We start from the raw sequence: 22,283 nt of genomic DNA, 5'->3' as shown, positions 1-22,283 counted from the left end.
TAAGCTAGAGATAAGAATGAATGTACTGTTGCAGGGTAGATTAATGTCTAGAGCAGTATTCTGTCACCACTGCTGGCCACAGGCAGGCCCATGTGAAAAAGTTAAAAACAGGGCAAAATGTATGAACATTTTCAGTTCAGAGAGTTGTATGAGTTTGTTTAATAAACCAGAACGGATCTCTGTTCCAAATGCCTGTCTCCCCTTAAGTGATATAAACTTCTTGCATCCATAGTGTCCTTTGACAAGTGAAATACATGCTGCCCTTACTTGCAGGAAGGGTTGCTACTGTCAAAAAGTGCTTAAAGATTTGAAAATAAAGTTTCTTGAATTCCTAGGTTTATCATTCAGTGGTTTTGAACCTCTTCAAGCTTGATGTATGAAACACTGTGTCAATGTTATTTTTCTAAGGATTATGCTGTGTTATAGAAGTTTAGGTATTGATCTAAATTGCAAAATAGAAAATAATCTTGCTTTTAATTCTTAGCTTCTTGTTAAGCTAAGCATTGTCTCCTTGTTGATAGATTTGGCTGAAAACTATGGATTTAGCCTGATTATTTTTCCCCCCAACCTCTTCTTTATTCTGATTTCCTTTATCATTACAAAAGAATACACAGTAATAACTCTGATAGTCTTTTTTTTTTCCTGGTATTAGCTATGTGTTTTAATACAGACACGGTGGTTGTAAACATGTTCAGAAGAACCTGAGTTCTTGTGTATTTGCTTAGGAAAGCATTGTTCTTCATCTTCTGATGGTGCTGAGATACTCAAAAGTTTCTAATTTGTAAGAAATTATGGGATTATTAAGGTTTTGGTACCATGTGTTTAATAAATCTGGCTCTGTGATGCACATGCCTTAATGTGGTATAAAGGCTCATCTGATTCCTAAATGTTTAAAGAATGGAATAGAAAGGTCACTGGTTGTATCGGGGGAAAAAATGTAATTATCAGTTGAGGGGGAGAGGAACGGGAAAGCATGGAGCATTCAGAATAAAATTACTTCAGTTATTAGTGGTGAAGAGGAACATGGTGTTTTGGTGGTGTTCTGGGTCAAGTTTTACAGGTTGATTGCTTTTTGTGTTGAGACTGCAGCAACTCACAAAGACAGTAACTGGGTTACAGTGAAAGGGGGAAAGGATACTAAAGGTTGGCTTAATGTCGAAATGAATGTGAATAGTGAGTGTCAGGAAGTTCATCCCAAATTAGAGATAAAGTTCAAATACCTTCTATACCTAACAGCATGAACAAAGCAGCAATGAAACAGTGGATCCTCCATCTCAGAATTTAAATGTGTGCCCTTATGGAAGATAGCCTTGGTCAAGGATAGATGACGAGTTAGTATGGGAGCACTGCCTGAACAGTTACATGGCTTGTGTAGGAGTGTAGAATGGTTTAGCTATTAAGTTCCATCAGCTTTTGATCTGTATTAAGTAGGTATAGCTAACTTAAAGTGCTTGAATGTTTTGTAATAATGCTAAGTAAAGTGGTCTGGGAATTGATGATAGGTTAAGATTGGGTAACCTCTGTACAGGTATATTTTTTTCAGAATTGGGTAAAAAAACCCCAAAACTGCTTACCCTCCACCTTAGCATGTAATCACCTTTTGGAATATCAAGTTTTAACATTGCATAAAGACTTATTGGCTGGCAAGTAAGTGGATGAAAGCTTTATATTGAAGCTTTTTTAAAAAAGAGATTTGTATGGGATTTGTGTCATAAAAATATCATGATTATTTAAGATGATGACTTTGAATTGGTAATAATAAATAGCATTTGTAATTTTGATTTGTTTATTTTGCAGCTCCAGTTGTTAACCGATACAACAGGAGAGTATCAGGTATGATTTCCTTTTAAGAATTTAATGTTTCTGAAAAAGTTTTGAAATCTGTATTTGACTAAAGGAATTACATTAAAAATTACTTTACTCTTCATCACTGCCTTATTTCTCATACTTCTACCAGTATTTTTATTTGAAATAATGAGAATTGTTTCTTAATTCACTGTAGAAACCAGTGGGCAATACGTTGAGAGCAGTTTAGAAAACAGTTCTGTGGGTGATCACAGACTATTGAAGCAACTTCAGCAGTAGTAATGATTCTGTCCAGAAAAACTTCCCAGAACTTTTATGCAACATAATAATTATGGCAAAGGCTTGCTCTGCAGTGAATTGAAAAAGTGGCAGCTTCTTTCTGCTGGAATACATCTAATCTTCCATGTTACGAAGAAGTTTATCTCTGGTTAGAATACAGAAATATGGGGATGGGGAGCGTCCCCTGTTTGTTTTAGCCCCTTGCTTGTGCAACTGATATTTAAAGTTGTTGGAAATGTGTCTGTTCACTTGTTCTGGGGATGCAGATTATACTTTTTTGTTTGTTTGTTTTCTATCTTAACCAAGATTAAATGCTTTAATGAGTAGCTTTTATTCCCAACAAATTATTTTTGAACAGTATCACGTCAACAAAATGTTATGTGTAGATGAGAAGGTATTGTATTATTTTTTTCATTTGAGGTGCAGTGTGGATTGCTTTGCATGTTACTTTTTTTTCTTCTGATATTTAATTGTAGCATTTAGCTGATCTAGAAAGTCATTATGGTTCTGGTTTGAAAAATGTCTTTATAAAAATGCCAGTGTGTTCAGGGTGTTCTCTCTAGCTTTCAGTTCAAGTCTACTCAGTTTGTAACTTTTGTATATGATCTCACACGTTCTTTGTTATGATAGTTACGGTGGGGCATTGTTGATAGTATGGTATTTGTGGTATATAAATATAAAGGAGATAAATACATGTTTAATTTTATGTGCAAAATGTCCTTATACCCATGCAGTTCAGTTGCTTTACTACTAGTTGCTTGGGTATGATTAAGGGTATGACTGTGTATTTATGCCACTACATATAAGTAATTGTGAGTATAATGAGAACTCTTAAAAATTGACTGTGCTGGTAGTTTTGGTATGTTATTACATGAGAAATTTAGGCAAGACAAAACTGTATCTTGAATAACGGAGTTTGATAGTAAATATTGGAAGCCATACATTGTAGAGTATCTTAATCTGGAGAGTCCCAAGACATTTTCATTTCTCTGCTAAACTAGTCCATCCTGCAACCTTCTGATGGAGTAAAATCTTACAAATGAGAAGTGGCTGCATCTCAGAATTAAGTTTAAATAAAGGCTACATTGTTCCTGAAGTTAAAAAGTTGAACCTTAATCAGAGGGTAGTTGTAATCTTCTTGAATCTTCAATACCGAAATGTAGTATTGGTACTGAGCTACTCTTAGTTAAAAAACAGGTTCCTTCATTGAAGGGGTCTAAAGGTTAATGTGAACAAGTAAAGAGCAAATGTAAAATTGAATTGCTGACTTACGCAATTGGATTAAGGAGGACTGTTTAGATGCTTAATAACACTGCTGCTCCAAGAAGAGCTAGAATAATTCAGAGTGTACAGTACATGTTAGAATTGTCATGGAGACAAACATTAATAGAATATGTACATTTTACTACTGTGTGTTAAATACTTTTCACAATTTAAAAAACCCCCTTTTTCCTCCACTTTCTCTATATATACACACTGTACAGGTCATGATCAGTGTAGGATTTGTTAAAATGCGAAAGAGATGCAAACAGCATCCATGCATATACAAGGAGACCCCATTTTCTTTCTCTTGGCAGGAGAAGCACAGAAACCTACTGGTTTGGGGTGGTGGGGAGTTGTTTGGTGGTTGTGTTTTTTGCACTCTGTACCTGCTGTGTCTGTCAAGAAGTTACCCAAACAGGAAGAAAACTGGCAGGATTCTCATAGGTTATTGAACTCAGCCCCCTGCTATCATAGGCAACCACATTTTATAATTCCTTGCATAAAATGAGTGACTGATTTGTTGGTTTTGGTGCTCTGAATTTGATTTTATTTCCTTGTTAGATGTGTTAGGTTTTAAGAAACTCTTCGTTCTGCAATTTTTACAAGTTTTCTTTTTTTTTTGTTAATAAACCAACAAATAACAACAAATAACAAACCAACATTGCATTATGGATTACTCAGTGTACTATCTAAATATATCTGGTTTTAACTAATGAAGTAAAGCAGAACAAACCATGGAGAAGAAAAGCTGACACACAATTTTTTGTAATTGCATTTTGTGTATTCTTTTCTGGTCTTCTGAATAGAAGAACTCTCTGCTAGTTTGTGTTGAACCTTCTCAGTCCTACCGGTGATTGTCACGTTTCCAGTGCACTGTACATTTGTAAGGGGGGTAAAGAGCAGCGCTAAATTATTTGCTGGTATCAAGATTTATATGCACAAAATTGTAGATTTACAGTACTCTGGCTGAACAAATAGGAGAATAATTTCAAAACTAACATTGGCCATATTGAAGAAAAGACTTAAAATTCAAGCAAGAATTCTTTTTTTTTTCTTTTACGCATTTGGCTGCCTAGGGAATTATGGCATTGCTCTCATTGTTCAGTAGGTCAAGAATGAAAGTTAGAAAAAATGCACTTCTAATTAAAGGAAAAGATGACAAAGTAATTGTCTACAGTATACATACAGTTTAGGACAGGCTAATAATTGTTCTGGTAAAGAATTCAACTAGATATATATTCTTGGAGACTTAACAATTATTTATGACCCTTTCTTACACATAGCAGTTAGAGAATCTCTTTTAAATTGCTTTATTAATGTCCTTAATATTACATTTGGAGTGTTTACTTCTGGTCAGTTGTGATTAGCTGCCTGAAGATAACAGCATGATCATGATTCCCTTGGTGGACTAATGCAAATTCTAAGGATGCATAAAGCTATAGAAAAACCCTGTTGTAATGATTACTGAATTTTCATTTAGGTGTTTATTTTTAGTTATGAAACATCTAAACCTGGGGCTCTTGACTGTACTGGCAAATATTGTTTTAATGATTGTAAATATTTGGTTGTCATTCGTTAAGACTTACTCAAAATACGAGTCTTCTGACACATGGTGAGAATTGGTCAGGAAGTTTATTTTTGCATTTTTTTAAAACTTCGAGCAAATTAGTTTACTTCTAGCTTATGCAGTACCTCAGTAAAATACTTCAAGAAATCAGGATTTAAGAAAACTGCTTGACAAATAGTAATCTATTACAAAGGTCAAGCTGACCTTGTACATTAAAACGTATCTTGTTTATAGTCTTTTTGTCCAAAAGAGGAATGAATTTTATTCTACATTTCTCAAATCATTGACTGAAAGTGATGATACTGCTTTCATATCCCCTAAGTGATAGTAGCACATTCTCACATACTGCTTCTTTCTCACCCTGTAGTACTGAGAACATGGGGTTTCATTCTGCTTGCTTGTGCTCCCCATTTCTGCAACATTTGCTACTTACTCGTCTCCTAGGCTGATGTGTTGCTTGAGGGGGAGGGATAGTGTTGGCTTGCTTGGCATTAAACTCTTCCAAGCGATTCGACAGCTATAAAGGCTCTGCAGGGAATCCCATTTGCTTCTTGACCAGAGAAACATGGTTTTGTGTGCTGGTCAGAGATTCAGCCAGCAAAGCAGGGGTCTGTGGGTGGGATAGTGAGAAACTCCACAGACTGTGCAGGAGGATCATCCTGGAAAAGGGGGCCTTATCTAATCACGTTCACAGAATTATTTATAGAAGTGCAGAGTGGTAAAGTAGTGTTCTCATGAAGAGAAACAGCCTTTTCCAGGAAATGCTAGGAGGGAGAAAGATAAATGAGAGCTTGACGTTCCCCTAGAAATTTATCTAATAAATAGATTACTTGTGTGTAGCGGGTTTGGCCATGTAACATGTTGAGGTTCCTCAGCGTGCACACAAACCCCAAGCGTTGTGTTGGTCAGTTCTTTATTTGTATACAAGCTGGTGGCTGGTGAAAATAGTCCTCTCTTTCCAAAATCATAAGCTATCCCTATGTAGAAACTAAAAAGAAAAAAAACAACACCAAAAACCAAACAACCCACTGATTTTAAAATCTCCTAGCTATAGGATGCCATAGACTGTGGTGCCATGGGCAATTTCAGTGTAAATTACCCAGCAGAACAGTTGTCTTGCTGCTGCTTTAAGTTAATTAGCAATGGCTGAGCCTTCTGCTAGTGTGAGTAACTCATGTTATGAGGCTTGCTGACTGACTCAGTCTGCCCAAGCTTGGTTTGAATGGCCTGAAAACCATACAGATTCCTTCCTCCCAAAACTTGGACTGTGTTGAAATTCATACTTGCTTGATTATGTTTCTTGATCTTCCTCCAAGCATAGGGCCTCCTGACGAACGTTGTTAGTTGCTCTTCTGTAGTGAAAGAGACTGCAGAGAATACCAGTGAGTATCTCAGCCCTCGGTTAGTGACTACAGGGTGCAGGGAGGTGGGAGAAATAAGTGATACCTCCTTCCTAAAGTAATAATATCAAAGCTATTTCAAAACTAGAGGGAAGAGAGTGTTGGTATTTGTCCCACTATAACAACTGATATGTGACATTGAAGAGAATTTTTCTCTGATGAATGAATGAAAGTTAATTGTGGTTTTGGAAAGAAGAGTGTGACGCCCACTACAGTCTCACTTGGGCATAGTTTCTCTTCTTCTAGTTTTAGCATGTTTCGGAAAAGTAAAGGTTTTTGGTAGATTTATGTATTGCCATTTCTAGACAACTTTGATTCATTCCACAGAACACCCACTCTCCAGCAGACTTGCTGACTTCTTCATGGGATAGAAAAAAATCTGACAAAAATATGACACCCATACCATAGGCATGTGGCAGAAAGTTTTCGTCTGTTTTCTCTTAATTATTTCTGTTTATCTGAGTGACCTTGTATAATTTATCTCTCTTGTATGTTCCTGTACTCCCTCCTTAATCTTCTTTTGGCCTCTGTGGGATAGGAATGAGATTACAGTTTTCACATTCACCAACTGTATAAGCAAAATAATTGAATTATATAATCTAGGGAAGCAATATATGATCGTTACTTCCCTAGTATTTTTATACCAGCAAAGTAACATGACTGTCATGTTTTTTAATATAAAAAGTAATCAAATGAGCAAGACTTGCTTCAGTTAGTACCTTTGGTAGGGCAGCTTTCATCAGAGACTCAGTGAAGTGAGAAGGATCAAATCTGCTGTCCCTCCAATCAGGTGTTATCCCTCTCCTAAGATATGATTGCTGAATAAATGTTTACATATGTAGAGGATAATTTTGTTTGAATGTTACTGAATCATGTCTTCCTGTGTATAGTGAACATTAACATTGTTAGGGACAGTGACATTTAACACTGTCAGTGTACCCAACAAATGTTGGGTTTGCAATCAGTATTTTCGATCTTTTGCAATCTCTAGCAATCTGACAGTATGGTTGGCTTTTTTTGATTTTTTTGTTTGTTTGTTTTGTTTTAATCCATCTTCAGATAACATTTTAACATGCTATTTTTAGAGGGTGTAGGTATAGAATTTTGTATTGAATAATGTTTAAATCGATGTCCCCTGACAGTTTCTGGCTTTTTCTTTCCTCATAAGATGAAATTCCGTAAGAGGCCTGTATGACCACTGGGTCTTCAAACTCACTGGTTCTTCGCCATTTTGACTATGGGGGCCTTTTAACCTTGAACACTTCATTCTTCTGGCTCCTACCAAAGATGAGCAATCATCTCATGAAGTAGATATGTTGTTAAAGTCTGATATCTCTCTGGGCTTTCTAGTGAGATACAGCATTTTCTTCACACCCTGGCAAGTTGAGATGTCAGGATATGATAATATTATGCATAGTAAAATCTTTTTAGTAGCTTTTAGCCTTTTAAAATGACAGCTTTAAAAAAAAAATTTCTAAGAAAGCTTTTATATGAATTATTGCCATGCAACATGTTAGTGTTTGGTAAAGAATACTGTTTTGGGATCCTGTTAAATTAGGACATCTAAATCATAGCAATGAAGCAAGAAACAACACTTTTTTTGGGAGGTTGTTTTGAGTATTTTCTCTTGCAGGATACTGTGCTACTTCAGTGATAAAATCTCATCACTTCAAATCATCAAATGAGGAAGACTGAGTGACTGACTTTCTCTGTGCCATTCTCTTTGCTTTCAACTTACCAGACTGTGATTATTAGAGGATGACTTGAAAATCATGATCTGGTTTCTTCTTTTGCAGCTACTATATGAATTTCTACATTAATTATTCACCGTTTTACAAAACTGATGGCATAATAACTTCTGCTGAAAGGTTTTCAGGCAGATGATAAATTGTAAGAGAATTTTGAATTAAAAAATTCACACTTTTACTAATGGCACAAACAGTTTTTCGGTTTCAGCAACCTGATGCTTCTATCATTTTTTGCTAGCCCTAATGATTGCAAAACTGATATCATAACTAGAGTGAAAACAATTCATTTTGAAAAATGTTGATATGAGCGAAAGCCAAGTGTGTGGGTTGACAGATGAAAGTGGTGATAAATTGTGTGGGAGCTCTCCTGTAGGAAAGTGCCTGAATCATTATTCGTTAAACAAAAAAAACCCCACTTGTTTTCTCTGTTTGCAATATTGGGACTTACTTAAAAATTCTTGGCATGTAATTGGCATTAAATGAATAATGAAAAGCTTATTTTTGGAAATTAACAGTCGTGACTTCACAATTACTTGGATTTCACACTGTTGTGAATAATTCTGCTTTTAATTGCTAGATTTTTTTGTGGCATGAAGAGAAATACAACACTCAGTGAGCATCCTTATTTAAAACTTAAGTCAGTGCAATACCTGGTCAGACAAAATCTGATCCAATCCACTCTATGCAAATATAAGTGCTACAGTGGAGTAGAATTCATTCAGTTTTCCTCTTTTTTAATTTATTCGTTCTAAATAATTGTTCATGCTTATAGTGTTAGATAACAATCAGAAGTTGTTCATCAGAGGTCAAATATTTTAACTCAAATTAGTCCTTATTATTAATTGGGAGAATAAGGTATAGCTATGCATGTTTATTAAGCAATTAATGCAGTAAGGGCTAGTTTTCAAAAGTAGTCAGGTGGCAAAAGGTGCAGGTGATTAACTTTCATTAATTCTTTTACATTAAAGATCTCTAAAAAGCCTACATAAATGCTAGTCCATATCTTCAGATACATAAATACTTTTGAAAATATCAGCCTTCAGGTGATTTTTTTTTTTTTAAATAAAATTTCATTCTCTCACTTTTTGATGGGTTGGAATTTAATTTTTTTTTTTTTGAGGCATGATGGAAAAGAGGAGAACAGCTTTTTTTTTTTTTTTCCTTTTGTTTGGAATCCAAACTGATTTTTAACATGTGAATTAAAGCCCAAATGAAAATATCCCCATGAAAAAACCATGAAAAACAACATGGTTTGTTGTGCACAAAAAACTGAAAGTAAACACACTGGAGGAAATCTCAAAATGTATGTCACGATACAGGCTAAAAAGGCAGTTTTACACTTAGTGCAAAACATGGTGCTGTGATGTATATATGTGGAGTGACCTTGGGTGTTACATGTGCTTTGTGTTTTTATTGTGAATAAATCAGGCAGCACTTTATCCCTTTTTCAATATGAAGTTTTACACAAAGTCGTAGATGTTATGCTTTTATACTGATCAATACACTCATGGAAAGTTTAGGTTGCTGTCACTTAAGATTAAATGTGGAATGGATTGAATAGTCAGTGTAGAACAGAAAAGTTTAAATGTACCTGATTTAAATATGAAAGGACATCCCATGTATTTTCAGAAACTTTGCTCAGTCATTTTTAACACTAGAACACCTTGATGAGACTGTGTACTCCAAATAATGCAAAGCTTTAGTCAGCATGCTAAAAAAACTAGCTACGGGGAATATAATGGGTTTAAAGCAATCTCAGTTATGAATTGCTGTGAGCACTTTTATAGTGCTCTCATTTAAAGAGAGACTTAAATCAAGGCTTGACTTTGAGAGATGGCTTCTGCATGGCTTGTGCATGGCTGCCTGAAGTACTTACCTGATTTGAATTAGTGTGTCTGAATGTATGTTTTTCCTATGTTTCCAAAATTTGGGATAGGAAGGAATGTAATCTTCTTTAACTCATTTATCTTTTGTAACGGAAAAACACAGAACTAAGTGGTTACAAATAAAGCACACAAGTTCTAACTGATGAAGTTCTGCCTAATATTAGTCTTTTGCCAGACTACTTCAGCCATGGCTTTCCTGTAAACCAAATCTGTTTGTTCAGTGAGCCACTAAAGTTGAGAGTTGACTCATCCTGAAGATGAGTTGCATCAAGTCAAACAGTTACGCCTTCCCCATTACTAGCAATCACCAGGGCATCTGAGTTGCTGAGTAGCTGCACAGAAGTGGGGGTAGCTGGTGGGTTTTTCTTCAAAGACGGTAGGTTTCACGTTCCCTGCTTTGCTTACGTGCCAGGACAGGAAGCAGTCATTTCAGAGCACAGGGACCTGGGTGCTTCCACATCATTGCTCTGCACACAGTCTTTTTGTGTCAAAGCCATGCTGGTCTTGTATTTTTCCCTGTCGCTACAGGTAAATAGGCATTACTTGTTCCATGAGGGGTAATCTGATTTTTAATCTATTTGGACATTCTCTAGAAATCTTAAAAAATCTTATCTAAGTTGTTGAACCATTAATTTCAGAAATGCCTTCTAACACTTTGACATCCTTCAATTCTCTGTCAGGATAGATGTCAGAAAGATGTGGGTAATTTTTATTGCTAAATATCTGCTCTCCTCTAACACGCAAATGCTTCAGTGCACTTTTCCCAAGATGCTCGTGGTTCTTTTAAAATATTATGCACCTTATTGCAGGTTTAGCAATTCATGTATCAGAACTGCAAGTAAAAAAAAGAAAGAAAGCAAGCCTTGGTCTGGAAACTGAAAGAGAATTTCTTATTTCTAGAATGGAAAAACACCTTTTCTGTTTTATTCCTCAGCTAGAATATCTTTTTTATCTACTGTTTGCAACTAAAAGCCTCTAAGATAAATGCCCTTTTTTTTGGAAGGTATGTATTTGAGCCATTCCTTGGAACTTGGGGTGTTTTGATGTAAATTGAATGTAAAATGAACATTCTCCATGCTGTTTTTAACTGAGATAAAGTAGAGCTGTGTTTGTCAGGCACGTAAACATTATTGGTGCTTAATTTCTGGTTTTATCTGCCTTGCTTGTGTAACCATTTAGAAATGTGGTAAGATTTATGTGATGGGCAAGATTTATGTGATGGACTAAAACAGAAGATCATTAAAGCAGAAGCCTTCCTTCTACAATTGTGAATATGGGTGCTCTGAAATAGTAGTAGCATCATGTTTTCCAGGAGACCTTTTTTTATGGATGACTATCTCATCAGTAAGGCTCTCTTAGAAGGCTTGAACAAGGTCAGCAGCATGTTTATCCATTTCAGTCTTCTGATTTCTTAACTTGCAAGAATAAAGCTTGCTTCATTTGAATTTCTCAGGCTGTACCGCACAGAATAAAAAAGTCTAATTCTAAAATACCCTGCTGCCATTTTAAGATTTTTGTTTAAATGTAGTGAAGGGAGTTGGAAACAGAAGTAGTAAATTGTAAATTACTGTTTAAGGTCAAAGGGACAATATTTTGGACTTGGTTGTGACCATGTCAGAGCTGTGAAATCCTTTGATGCTGCCACATGGAAAGCTTTCTTATTTTTAATTAGTTCTCTACCATGATGGAAAGCTTTTTGTTGTTTTTATTTTTTCACACAGACTCACCTCTTACTTGCAAGCTCCAGAGCACACTAGTGTCTGATGGGATAGTGGGCTCTACTGTTACGAATAGAGACATGGAAGCCAAAAGTGCAAGAGCTGTAGTTGTGGCTTAGCAGATGATTTCTGTGAAATCAGGTAATCTTGTCCCTTGGCTTTTCCAGCTGTACAGGAGAGACACTACTTGCAGAGTGCTGTATTTTATCTACAGAGTGCTTTCACTAATTTCTGTAAATTGTAGGATATCATATTTTCAATAATTAAATTGTAGGATATCATATTTTCAATAATTACAGTCTAGGAATTATGTAGAATTATTGGAGTCTATGCACAAATGTGTATTTAGATGATCTAGAAGCATTTTATTCAGTTATTTTTGCCAGTGTTTTACTCTATGAAACAAAGTAACCTCATGACCTTATTCTTATTCTCCAGCACCTGGCTTCTGTGAGGTGGGAGGGTATGACCCTTTAACCACTTGTGAGCACGTGAAGTGGAAGGACAAGCTAACTCATACATAAAGGCATTAAGTAAAAGTTGTGCCTCTGTATAATTAAACAGCCAACTACATAAAGCAAATACAATTATAAATAGCTGTTGGTTTAATAAAAAAAAAAGAAAAAAAAAAAAAGCAAATGTCATGTTCATCTGGTTATACCAAAGAAGTAGAAGAGCCTAAAAGAATTCTATCCCCAGTCCTCCATTGGCACAAGTTTTTTGTTTTAATTGCTCCTGAGTAGCAGGAGAATTTAAATAAAGATACACAGGCTGAGGATTGTCTTCTGAAGTTTTCTTGCAGTTCAGTAGGATTGCCCTCCCCCAGTTTGCCTCTTTCTTGGACAGGAAATGTCTTTCTGTAATAGATCCCAGGAGCAGGTTCTCAAGCATGCTAAGGACCCTTTGGCCTATTATTTGTCTAGTGCTGTATGCCCCTGTGATGGCTGTGGCAAAGCAAGGCCTGTCAGTTAACTTGGGATGGTTTCCATGCTAGATACTGTATGTTGCAGGAGGAGTTAAGCAAAACAAAACAAAAAACCAAACCCTGAACAAAGCCTACCTAGAAATAATAATTAAGTAGTAATGTACTGTACTTTACGTTTGTCTTTAAAATCTAGTTGAAGCAGTGTTGTCTGCATGTGGTGCTTTCATTATATGTACGTAAAGTTATAAATCTAAAAGAGACTGTGATTATTTACTTTCCATTTATTATTCTAGGTCTTTCATAATGAAAGTTCTCATTTGCCCCTAGAGAAATGTAGTTTTAAATACTTGGCCAAATCTTCCTGTAGTGGAAAAAAAATTTAATTTGTGGCTGTATCATTTTAGTGGCTGTTCTGCTGTAACACATTGTCTAAATTGTTTTACTCTATAGCTGATATATATGATATATATATGATAAAGCCTTTTAAATAAACACTTAAAACCAGATTATTATTAACCTATACGAGTTTAATAAAAATATTTGAAAAAATGCATTCAGAATGTACAAAACAAATGTACATATGGAAATAGATGTCAACCAATTGTTGTAATTTTAAAGGGCTTATTATATTGCCTGTACTTATGCATCTTGGGAGAAAAGATGTCTTGTGCATGTAGACTTGGATTTCCTGCAAAGAAAAAAAAACACATTATCATAAAAGGTGGCATTTATGATTGATTATGCAGTCTGTTCTGAACTCATGACTGCAATGTAGTATGAAGTAGGAGTGTGTGACAGTGGCATTACAGTTTTATCACAAGCCATTGTCACTGGAGCTGTTGCATTTCTGTCTTGATCGGAAGAAAACAAGCTGGAAAAGTCTGATTTAGATATGTGCTGGTTTTGGCTGGGATAGAGTTAATTTTCTTCATAGCAGCTAGTGCGGGGCTATGCTTCGGATTTGTGCTGAAAACAGTGTTGATAATACAGGGTGTTTTCGTTACTGCTGAGCAGTGCTTATCCAGAGCCGAGGCCTTTTCTGCTTTTTACCCCACCAGCGAGGAGGCTGGGGGTGCACAAGGAGTAGGGAGGGGATGCAGCCGGGACAGCTGACCCCAACTGACCCAAGGGATATTCCAGCCCATATGGCGTCATGCTCAGCATGTAAAGCTGGGGGAAGAAGAAGGAAGGGGGGGACATTGGGAGCGATGGTGTTTGTCTTCCCAAGTACCCATTACGTGTGATGGAGCCCTGCTTTCCTGGGGATGGATGAACACCTGCCTGTCGATGGGAAACAGTGAATGAATTCCTTGTTCTGCTTTGCTTGCTTGTGTGGCTTTTGCTTTACCTATTAAACTACCTTTATCTCAAGCCACGAGTTTTCTCACTTTTTACTCTTCTGATTCTCTCCCCCATCCCACTGTGAGGGAGGTGAGCGAGCAGCTGTGTGGTGCTTAGTTGCTGGCTGGGGTTAAACCATGACAAGACAATACTACTGGAAAGTATGTAATCATATTAAGGGAATGGTTATCAAATGTTTCTGAAGGCAAGGATAGCAAGCACTGTAATACATCATCCAGTTCTCTTAAATGCCCCAACCTCCCTGGGCAAAAAGTCTATCCAGAATTGTGCCTTGGGGCAGCTGTGAACTAGAGCGGTTCCTTTCAAGCTCTGCCTGTGACCTCAGTTTTACTACTCTATTAAAGCAGTGGGCCTTGAGAAATATCAATAATCTCCACATCAGAGATGGGCATTTTCAGGTTGAATTAGGGGCATAAGCAAAGCTTTAGGTAAGCCAGGTGAACATTTTCACCTGTTGCTGTGTATGTACAACAGTACAGTGAGGCAATGCTGGCTTTTCACAGAGCTGGGTGAAACAGTGCAGGATTTTAGGGCCTTACAGGCTTATCAGTGTCTCATAGGCTTCTTTGCCTGACAAAATGATCTGTTCAGCTTTCCAGCCTGAGCAGACTTTGGGACCATGTGCAGAGTTGCGCCTGAACCTGTAATCCCTGCTGGACTGAGCTGGTTTGGCACAGCCATGCTGAGTGACTTTGTATCTTCACAGTTAATCTGTAAGGCAGAATAAGTCTGCCTGTGAAGAACCGAGTTATTTTATTTTAATTTCTTTTTAACTTTAAATGAAATTTTAAGCTGTTTCCAGAATTGAAAACCCATTCTTCCCCTTTGCCACCTAAATTCATTATTTCTAAATATTTCGCAACTGAAAAACCTTACACTTGATTTGACATATATGGCTATGCAAGTGGTTGTGTGTTTGAATATTCTGCGTTGGTATTTGACAAAGATTTGAGGGGGTGTTGTTTGCTCAAGTCCCAGTCATTGTAAGTCGTGTCTCAGTTATGCCTCCTTGAGAATTAAGAATGAAGTCAGGAGGTGGTACTGCTGTGGGTACTCCTGCATCTGGGGATTTTCATGTGGCACATAAAGTAAAAGAGGAAGACCAGCCTTTTAGGACCCGAGATCTCAGTTTTAGGCTTGTGCAATGACATTCTTTCTAACTAAAAATTTACACTTGATTTCAGTCAGTTCTCATTAGTGAATTGAAGGCTGAAACAGCTGATTTTCCTGCAGATGGCTTAACTGTTTTTCAGGTTTCAGTGTTGCTTTTCATTCTAACTGTCATAAATGTGAAAATTGTTCAGGTAGTGCAAAATGGGTGCAGGTTCTGTTTCCCACTTGCTGTATTGAGGTATGACTGTCGTCTGCTTTGACATGGTGAGATCTTTAACTTGGGAAACAAAGTACAATTTCTGAACCAAAAAGTTCTGAGCTATTCAGCAATAGAAGTGAGAGGAAACTTGAAGTTGTTTCCCAAGTGCAGAAAATCACGTTGAGCTGTGCCAGCAGACCTATGTATAAGCTCTGTTTAAGCTTCTGAAGTTCATCTCGACTGCATCATTTTGGAAGTGCCTGCTTTAGCAGCTTAGCTGTCAAAGAGGGATTGACAAGCCACTGGAAGTGGTCACCTTTCCAGCTGGCGTAGTGCTCCCAGAAGAGGCTATGCATCTGTCCCTTGAGAGACAGACTTAAAAAATGTTTGAAGCTTTGGCAAACTCAAATGCAAAGAATGCCTTAAACATAGTGCAAGATTACCGATCTGAATAAGTAACTAGAAAAGTTGTTCTGCATGTACTAACCTGGGTAGATTTTCATTAATGTGTCTCATAGGATCAATTGGAGGTAATGCATCCACATAAGTAAAGACGAGCGAATAGGATTTCACTCTGAAGTACAGAAGGCGCTATCCAAAATTGCAAAGAGAATATGGCAAAGCATGTCTTTGCTACTTCTTCCAATAACAACAGAAATATTAACGATGTATTCACCTTACATAAAACATAGAATTTTCAAGTCCAATATGGAAATTTTTCCTCCTCTTGTGTGTGTCTGAAGGTCTTCAGGCCCCAGCCTCTTGGCTGCTGTTTTCAAATAAAGTAACAGTGATCTCTCAACTACTGGCATGGTATGTGTTTCTCACAAAGGCTTCATTTGCTTATAGGAGCTAAATGCTGAACTGTTATGCAGATTTGCATAGAGTGCAAGGACTTTGATCTTGACAAAACACATATTTTGCAGAACAATCCTGGAAGTGATTAAAACTTGCATAGACAAAGGTGGTGTTTGTATCGGCGAACTTTTCTTGCTACTTCTCATTCTCTCCCCACCCCTTTGCTTCCCCCTCACCCATCCACTGTTTATGTCATTGCTGCAGCTAGAAAGATCTTTGTTGCTTGCAGATGCTGTCACCTGCATAACAAAGCAGCGATCGAGTTGTATCATTTCTGAGCCTTCAGAAGTGTTAACAGATGTGCCTATTCTTGAAAGCCAAAGAAGGTGCTGTAAGAGGAGAAAGCTAAACTAGCTGTAGAAGCTGCAGAAGCTAAGAGAGTCTAAATGTAGATGGTAGGATAAAAGCCTGGATTTCTTTTTATCTTAAAGCTTCTTAAAATTGAAAACTGTTTTTTATGTTCCAAAGCTATTTGAACTATGTCAGTAGATTTGGAAGGAAGCTTGGTCTGCGTGAGATACGCTGATATAGCTGTAGTATTGGAAATACGTAATTGGGGTGTGTGTCACACTTGTACATAACTTTCACTGATGCATTCATGCTTAGTGTTTGCTCAAGGGCAGAGTTGTGCTGAAAATCTCACATGGGAAAGGTGTGATTTCAGAAGTCACTTCAAATTATATTAAGATATTTGTGAGCTTTAGGTTGCACATGAAGAAAAACTTCTTCCCCAGGAGGGCAGTAGAGCAGGTTAGCCAGAGAGATGTGCAGTCTTTGCGCAGGGAGGTTTTCGGGTCAGCCCCAATCTAGCATTGCAAATAGCTCCCCTTTAAGGGGTAGGTTGGACTGGATGACCTTCAGAGAGAGATCCCTTCCAACTGCTGTTTCAATGAGTCTGAAAAGATGCTTCCAACCCATTTCTTCAGGATAATCTTGTGAGAATAAGCTTGCCTTGGAGTATCTGTTTTATTGGGACACTGAAATAGTTAATATGTGAATTAAGTCATGTATAAAATAGTGGGGCATGTATGTTTTCACTCTGTCAAGATGAAAGATCAAATTGTTTTTCATTGGCACTGGCTGTACTGTAACCCACAAATGACTAACCTTCAGGAGTCCTGAAGTTAACTTCCATAGATTTCTGACAGGGGTTGGCAGAGTTTAGGGTAGTTACAGGGGTTCTTTTCAGTCAGAAGAATAGAGAAGCAACACTGTTTTTGAGCACAGATAACACAAAACGTGTTGAAGGTAAGACTGACACATAGACTTTGACAGGTAATATGTTCACCCGTATGGACTTCCACAAGTAGTTTACCAATTAAAAACAGTGGAAAGAAAAATTAGATGTATTGTGACGTAAACCACAGGATGGTGTTAATGTAATGTTCGCCTTTTCTTTGCATTAGTCATGTTTTAAAATATTTGGAAAATGCTGCTGGTTGTTATGAGTAGGCTGAACAGCTTTCTGTGGGCTTTCCAGCATATCACAGTATTAATTTAAGCTTCAGGTCAGAATTAATCATTTTTGTCTCTCTCCCCTTCTAACCATCCCACAACAGACACGTTGCATTAAGTGTTACAGCTCTGCCTGCAAATAAAAAAAGTCCTGTCAATCAGAGCTGTCAGTCAAAGTCCAAAATGTCTGCCCTACCACTTCTACATGAAAAAAGAAATCCCAGCAGGAGGTTGAAGAATGAAAAGTGTAATGGGAAGGCTTTCTATGCGACAGCATGGGAAGAACTAGTATTTTTGCCACATTTTTGTTGTATTTCTGTGGTGCCCATTCATGGGCACTACAGAAGTGATTGATTTCCATATGTAAGGGAAGGGTACTAAGTCCTAGTCTGTATCCTTAGCGGGCTTTATGAAGCTGTTTTCACCCTTACTGGGTAAGACAAAATAGGGGAAACTTACATGTACAAATCCCAGCCAAAGCTGTTTGATCCTGAAGTTGCAGAGGACTGTGCTGTTTTGATTGCTGCATGTTTTAATATAAGGTTTTGCTCTAATGCTGTAATCATAGCCGTGGTAATTAAACTTGTTTTCCCAAGGAAATCTTGAAGACAATTTCCTCAGTTCCAAAGCATATTCTTAGTAATAGCTTCCCTGCAGTTGAGGTGGGAACAAAATCTAATTTGCAGCTTAATATTAAGAATTTAAATGATAGAATGATATAGTGAAGTACAGTGATCTCTGCATTCATAGATACATGGCTTGAATGTGCTTATATGCCAGGGAGTTTCAGAAATGTATGGAACTGCATTTATAGTACGTACTAGAGTGCATAGTAAAGAATTGAACTCTACTTACTGGTAAGATATGCTAGTTGTAAAGAATAAAGATACTTTTTTTTCCTCCAGTTTCACCATACTGTTTAAACCAAGGAGCCTTTCTTCTAAGAAAACGTTCCTTATTAGAAAATCCAAAGCTTTCACAATAGACTTTGATCCTTACTGTAAAATGAAGGGAGGAGGAAAGCTTTCACACTGAAATGCTAATAATGTTCTCTTTGTTAGTTCCTTTTTATTGCATATTAAGTGGATCTTTGCCTGTCAGTCCAAATTCTGCTTTGTAGGTATCTACCTTCCCATAATACAGTCACCTTTGGTGTGTTTGTTGTAGGTGCACTGTTAATATATTGTTTCCATATTCTTAAATGGTGCAAACCAGAAGAAGCAGTGCGACACTGGATTTATTGTATGAGCAATAACTACTCTTCAGACACCTAATGATTACATGATTGGGTTTCTATGTTGTGGTTTGATAAATGGAATGCTTGTGTTGTATTCCAGTCTCTTCAACCTCTCTTCAACCTCTCCAGGAAAAAAAAAGAAATTAAAATCTAATTTGCTAGAAAGGACCGATACCTTTTAGGCGGGGGTGGTTTGGGGTGGTGGTGGTGGGAAGGCAAGTCTTTCCTAGCAAATTATGCTGGACTTGTGCATTTTTATAGTACTTTTAAAAGCATGATGACAAGGTCAATAGTCCTGTATGCGTTTTCAAGTTATTTGCAAGTTGCTGAATACCAGGCCTTCTAGATTTTTTTTTTTTAAATCTGCTTATTTTTATTTATCCTTTCTAAGTCCATTCAGTGGTTAGATGTCACTGCAGTGAGCTTCTGGGCATTCTGCCAAGTCTTCAGTATTGTCAGGATGCTGGATAAAAGTACAAAGAAAAATGCTTGTCTGTGTTTCCTTGTAAAATTCTGCAAGTAGTGTATAGCCTCAGAAATAAGACCACCCTTATTGAAGTAAGAGCAGAACTAGATGAAAACAGGACTGACTCTCACTTTCTCTATCTGTACAACTAGTTAGAATGTAGAGTTCACTTTGACATGTAAGAACTGCAAATGTCCACAAATTAAGAAGAAAGTCTGAGCTAGAGCTGTAGGCTTTTGGCAGCTAAAGGTGTCTGTGTTTAATACTGTAAAATTGTGTAACAGCGTAACTGTTAAGATAAGTGAAGATAAGACTTTTCTGAAGTATTGAAACCAAACAAAAATGTTTTGAAATTTTAGAAGCTCACCATTATCATTGCCTCTCTTACAATTGATCCTGTAGTTAGACTGACATGTTTTGCAGAACCTTGTTCCTATGCACTACAGTGTATGGTTTCCACAAATGTTGTTATCCTTCTTTTAAAAAAATCTCTTTGTGTATTTTTTAAAGTTGGTTTTATATTGCAACCTGACATTCATTTGAGTCAAATCTAGTAAGATATAGGAGCATATAGGGGAGGGGACTAAACATTTTCTTGTCATAGAATATACTATGGTCAAGCTGATTGTTCATTTCCCAGGTTAATTTCTGTATAAACGTGATTTCTCTGTATTGAAAAAAACCCAAAATACAGATACTCACTTGCAAATCTGACTTGAGATGGAGTGAGTGCCACATACCTTCTTGTACTCTTTTTTTTTTAGTATGTTTTGCTAGATACATTGCACTGCAAAGAACAAAGTAATGTAGCTGCAGAATTTTCCCCTTGCATTTTTGGGAAGATATTTATAAATTAATCTGAATGGAGATTTTTATGCTTTGATAAGAATTGAAGGGAAGTATGTGTGCATGCTTTGGACTACTTGCTAGGCAGATTATATTCTGTTGTAAGTTACAGACTTTTTACATGAGAGTTTGAGAACAGCCATGCTGTGCCTTCTCAGAGAATAGATAGGATTTAAGCCTCTGACACTATAATGACATAAAAACAAAAGTGATTTTGTTTTTCCTGTAGGAAAATAAAATACAGAAGAAAGGAATTTAAACTTGATTTGTTTGATGTTCTCATGTAACTGCTTCTTTTTACTAATTTCCTCTCTTTCTTCCAAGTTTGTGCTGAAGCTTTCAATCCAGATGAAGAGGAAGAAGATACAGAACAAAGGGTAAGAATGAGTGAATTGCATCATGCATAGTTCTCTCTACAGTTTGACAGGCAGATGTCTGTACTTCACGTTTTCCCTACCACTTGTGCATTTTGTTCTGAGAGGCTGTGTGGTATGCTGACATTGACAAAGTGACATTGCTCTGAAATTTAGGGCCACTTTGTCTCATGCACTTTTTGTCACTATAGCTTTAATATCACTTTACTTCAAAGGACTCGAGAGCTGTGCTTAAGTCTACCATCTTTAAAATTTTGGATATTTTCCTTCCTTAATTATCTTAAACGCTTGTTGAGGCAATTCCTAGAGCATCGATGCTATTGTGAAGAATTAGTTAAGCTTTACCACAGCTGTTTCTTCATGGGCGCTTAAAATTCCTCACATGCTTTTTACTGTCTTTCTGGTCAAAGCAGTTCTGTCTGGGTAGGAGAAATACTTTGTTGAAATATTTTGAGACTGTGGCCACCTGTTTTTCTATTGGTTTTGAAAGTTGGGAATTTCTAGGAATTGCAAGTCCAGATACTGTAATTGTATTTCTTTAGAGATGCTTTTATGTGAGCAAATTCTGTAGCCTAGCTGGTGAGGGTCAATGTTTTCCCTCTGGATTTCTGGTGTTCCTTTTCCAGATCCATCTCAAGGATGCTTACACTTCTGCAATGAAAATCTAAATCTAATTTAATTTCTCTTAAAAAAGAAGGTACTTCATAAATAAGATGCTATAAAAAGAAAAAAAGACTGTGATTGTGTCTTATCATCCAAATGTTTGTAAACCTGGATACATTTATTCCATCAAATGTCTTAATTTTCCTGACTGCTGATTCAATATTAAATTTTCTTTTAAAACAAGGGTCTGAGATCTGCTCAACTTTGGACAATGAATTTTTATAAATGCCTACTAATGTAACTGTTTTTTGGAATCCATTATTCCAGAAATGTAGTTAACCTGGTGAATGTGGGGTAATTAATATTTTTATATATGTTTTCATAATTAGCCCCCAACAAGCACATATATAAATGTTTTTATGACACAGTAAGTGTTGGTTCCTTTAACCTGACGAGATGTTTATAACAGGAAAGAAGTAACAAAAAAAATCTCTCAAACAACAAAGCTTTTATTTAACTAATTTTGTTGGGGGGGGGACGGGATGGACACACCAAACCCCAAACAACCCCCAAAACCCCTGCTGCTTAGATAACTTCTGTTATTAGATGGGCTGAGATGCGTACGTATCATAAATCTTATAAACTACTTGTATGCGAACAGTAAGTATATTGGGACTAATACAGCCAGAGCTTAGAAAGAAAACTGTTGACTTTTTCCTCTGTTCCAATCAAGCCTTGACTGTATCTGTGGCTGGGTTAGAAGGGAAAGGAAAAGGCATCCTCTTCTTTCTTGTCTTTCTTGACTGTTATTTTGCATGTGTTAATTGTCAGCATAATATGTTTGTTATGTCTCTCTCATTCTGTTTTGCATTCTATGTTTAGATATAAATACTGTTTATGCAGACAACAAAAAAGAACTATATACTTTGACACTCTTAAATTGTGTTCTGTTTTTTCACTCTGAAGTGAAGGTTCAGTCTGTAATCGTATTTCTTTGTTGTCATGACAGTTTTGTTTTACTTTGTTTTATAGGTAGTTCATCCAAAAACTGATGAACAGCGATGCAGACTGCAGGAGGCATGTAAAGATATCCTACTCTTCAAAAACCTAGATCAGGTAATATGATTCTAAGCAACTCTTAGCTGGAGTTGATGGTTTGTAGGAACAGGTAACAGCAT

At 36.8% G+C, this 22,283-nt stretch overlaps 1 protein-coding gene across 1 annotated transcript in view; it reads left to right on the top strand.

Annotated features, from left to right (window-relative positions):
- The window catches only part of PRKAR2A (protein kinase, cAMP-dependent, regulatory, type II, alpha), a 67,432-nt gene that overhangs the window by 23,761 nt on the left and 21,388 nt on the right, over nucleotides 1–22,283 (top strand). Inside the window, exons 2-4 of the mRNA XM_010571093.1 lie at nucleotides 1,798–1,833; nucleotides 20,453–20,505; nucleotides 22,138–22,221. Of these exons, the coding sequence (XP_010569395.1) occupies nucleotides 1,798–1,833; nucleotides 20,453–20,505; nucleotides 22,138–22,221 (173 nt within the window). The remainder of the gene's footprint in view (nucleotides 1–1,797; nucleotides 1,834–20,452; nucleotides 20,506–22,137; nucleotides 22,222–22,283) is intronic.

This window comes from Haliaeetus leucocephalus, unplaced genomic scaffold (assembly GCF_000737465.1).
Source record: "Haliaeetus leucocephalus isolate CR32 unplaced genomic scaffold, Haliaeetus_leucocephalus-4.0 Scaffold2, whole genome shotgun sequence".
NCBI classification, from domain to species: domain Eukaryota; kingdom Metazoa; phylum Chordata; class Aves; order Accipitriformes; family Accipitridae; genus Haliaeetus; species Haliaeetus leucocephalus.
Note: the sequence above shows the minus strand (reverse complement) of the source record. Positions and strands in the feature narration are given on the sequence as shown.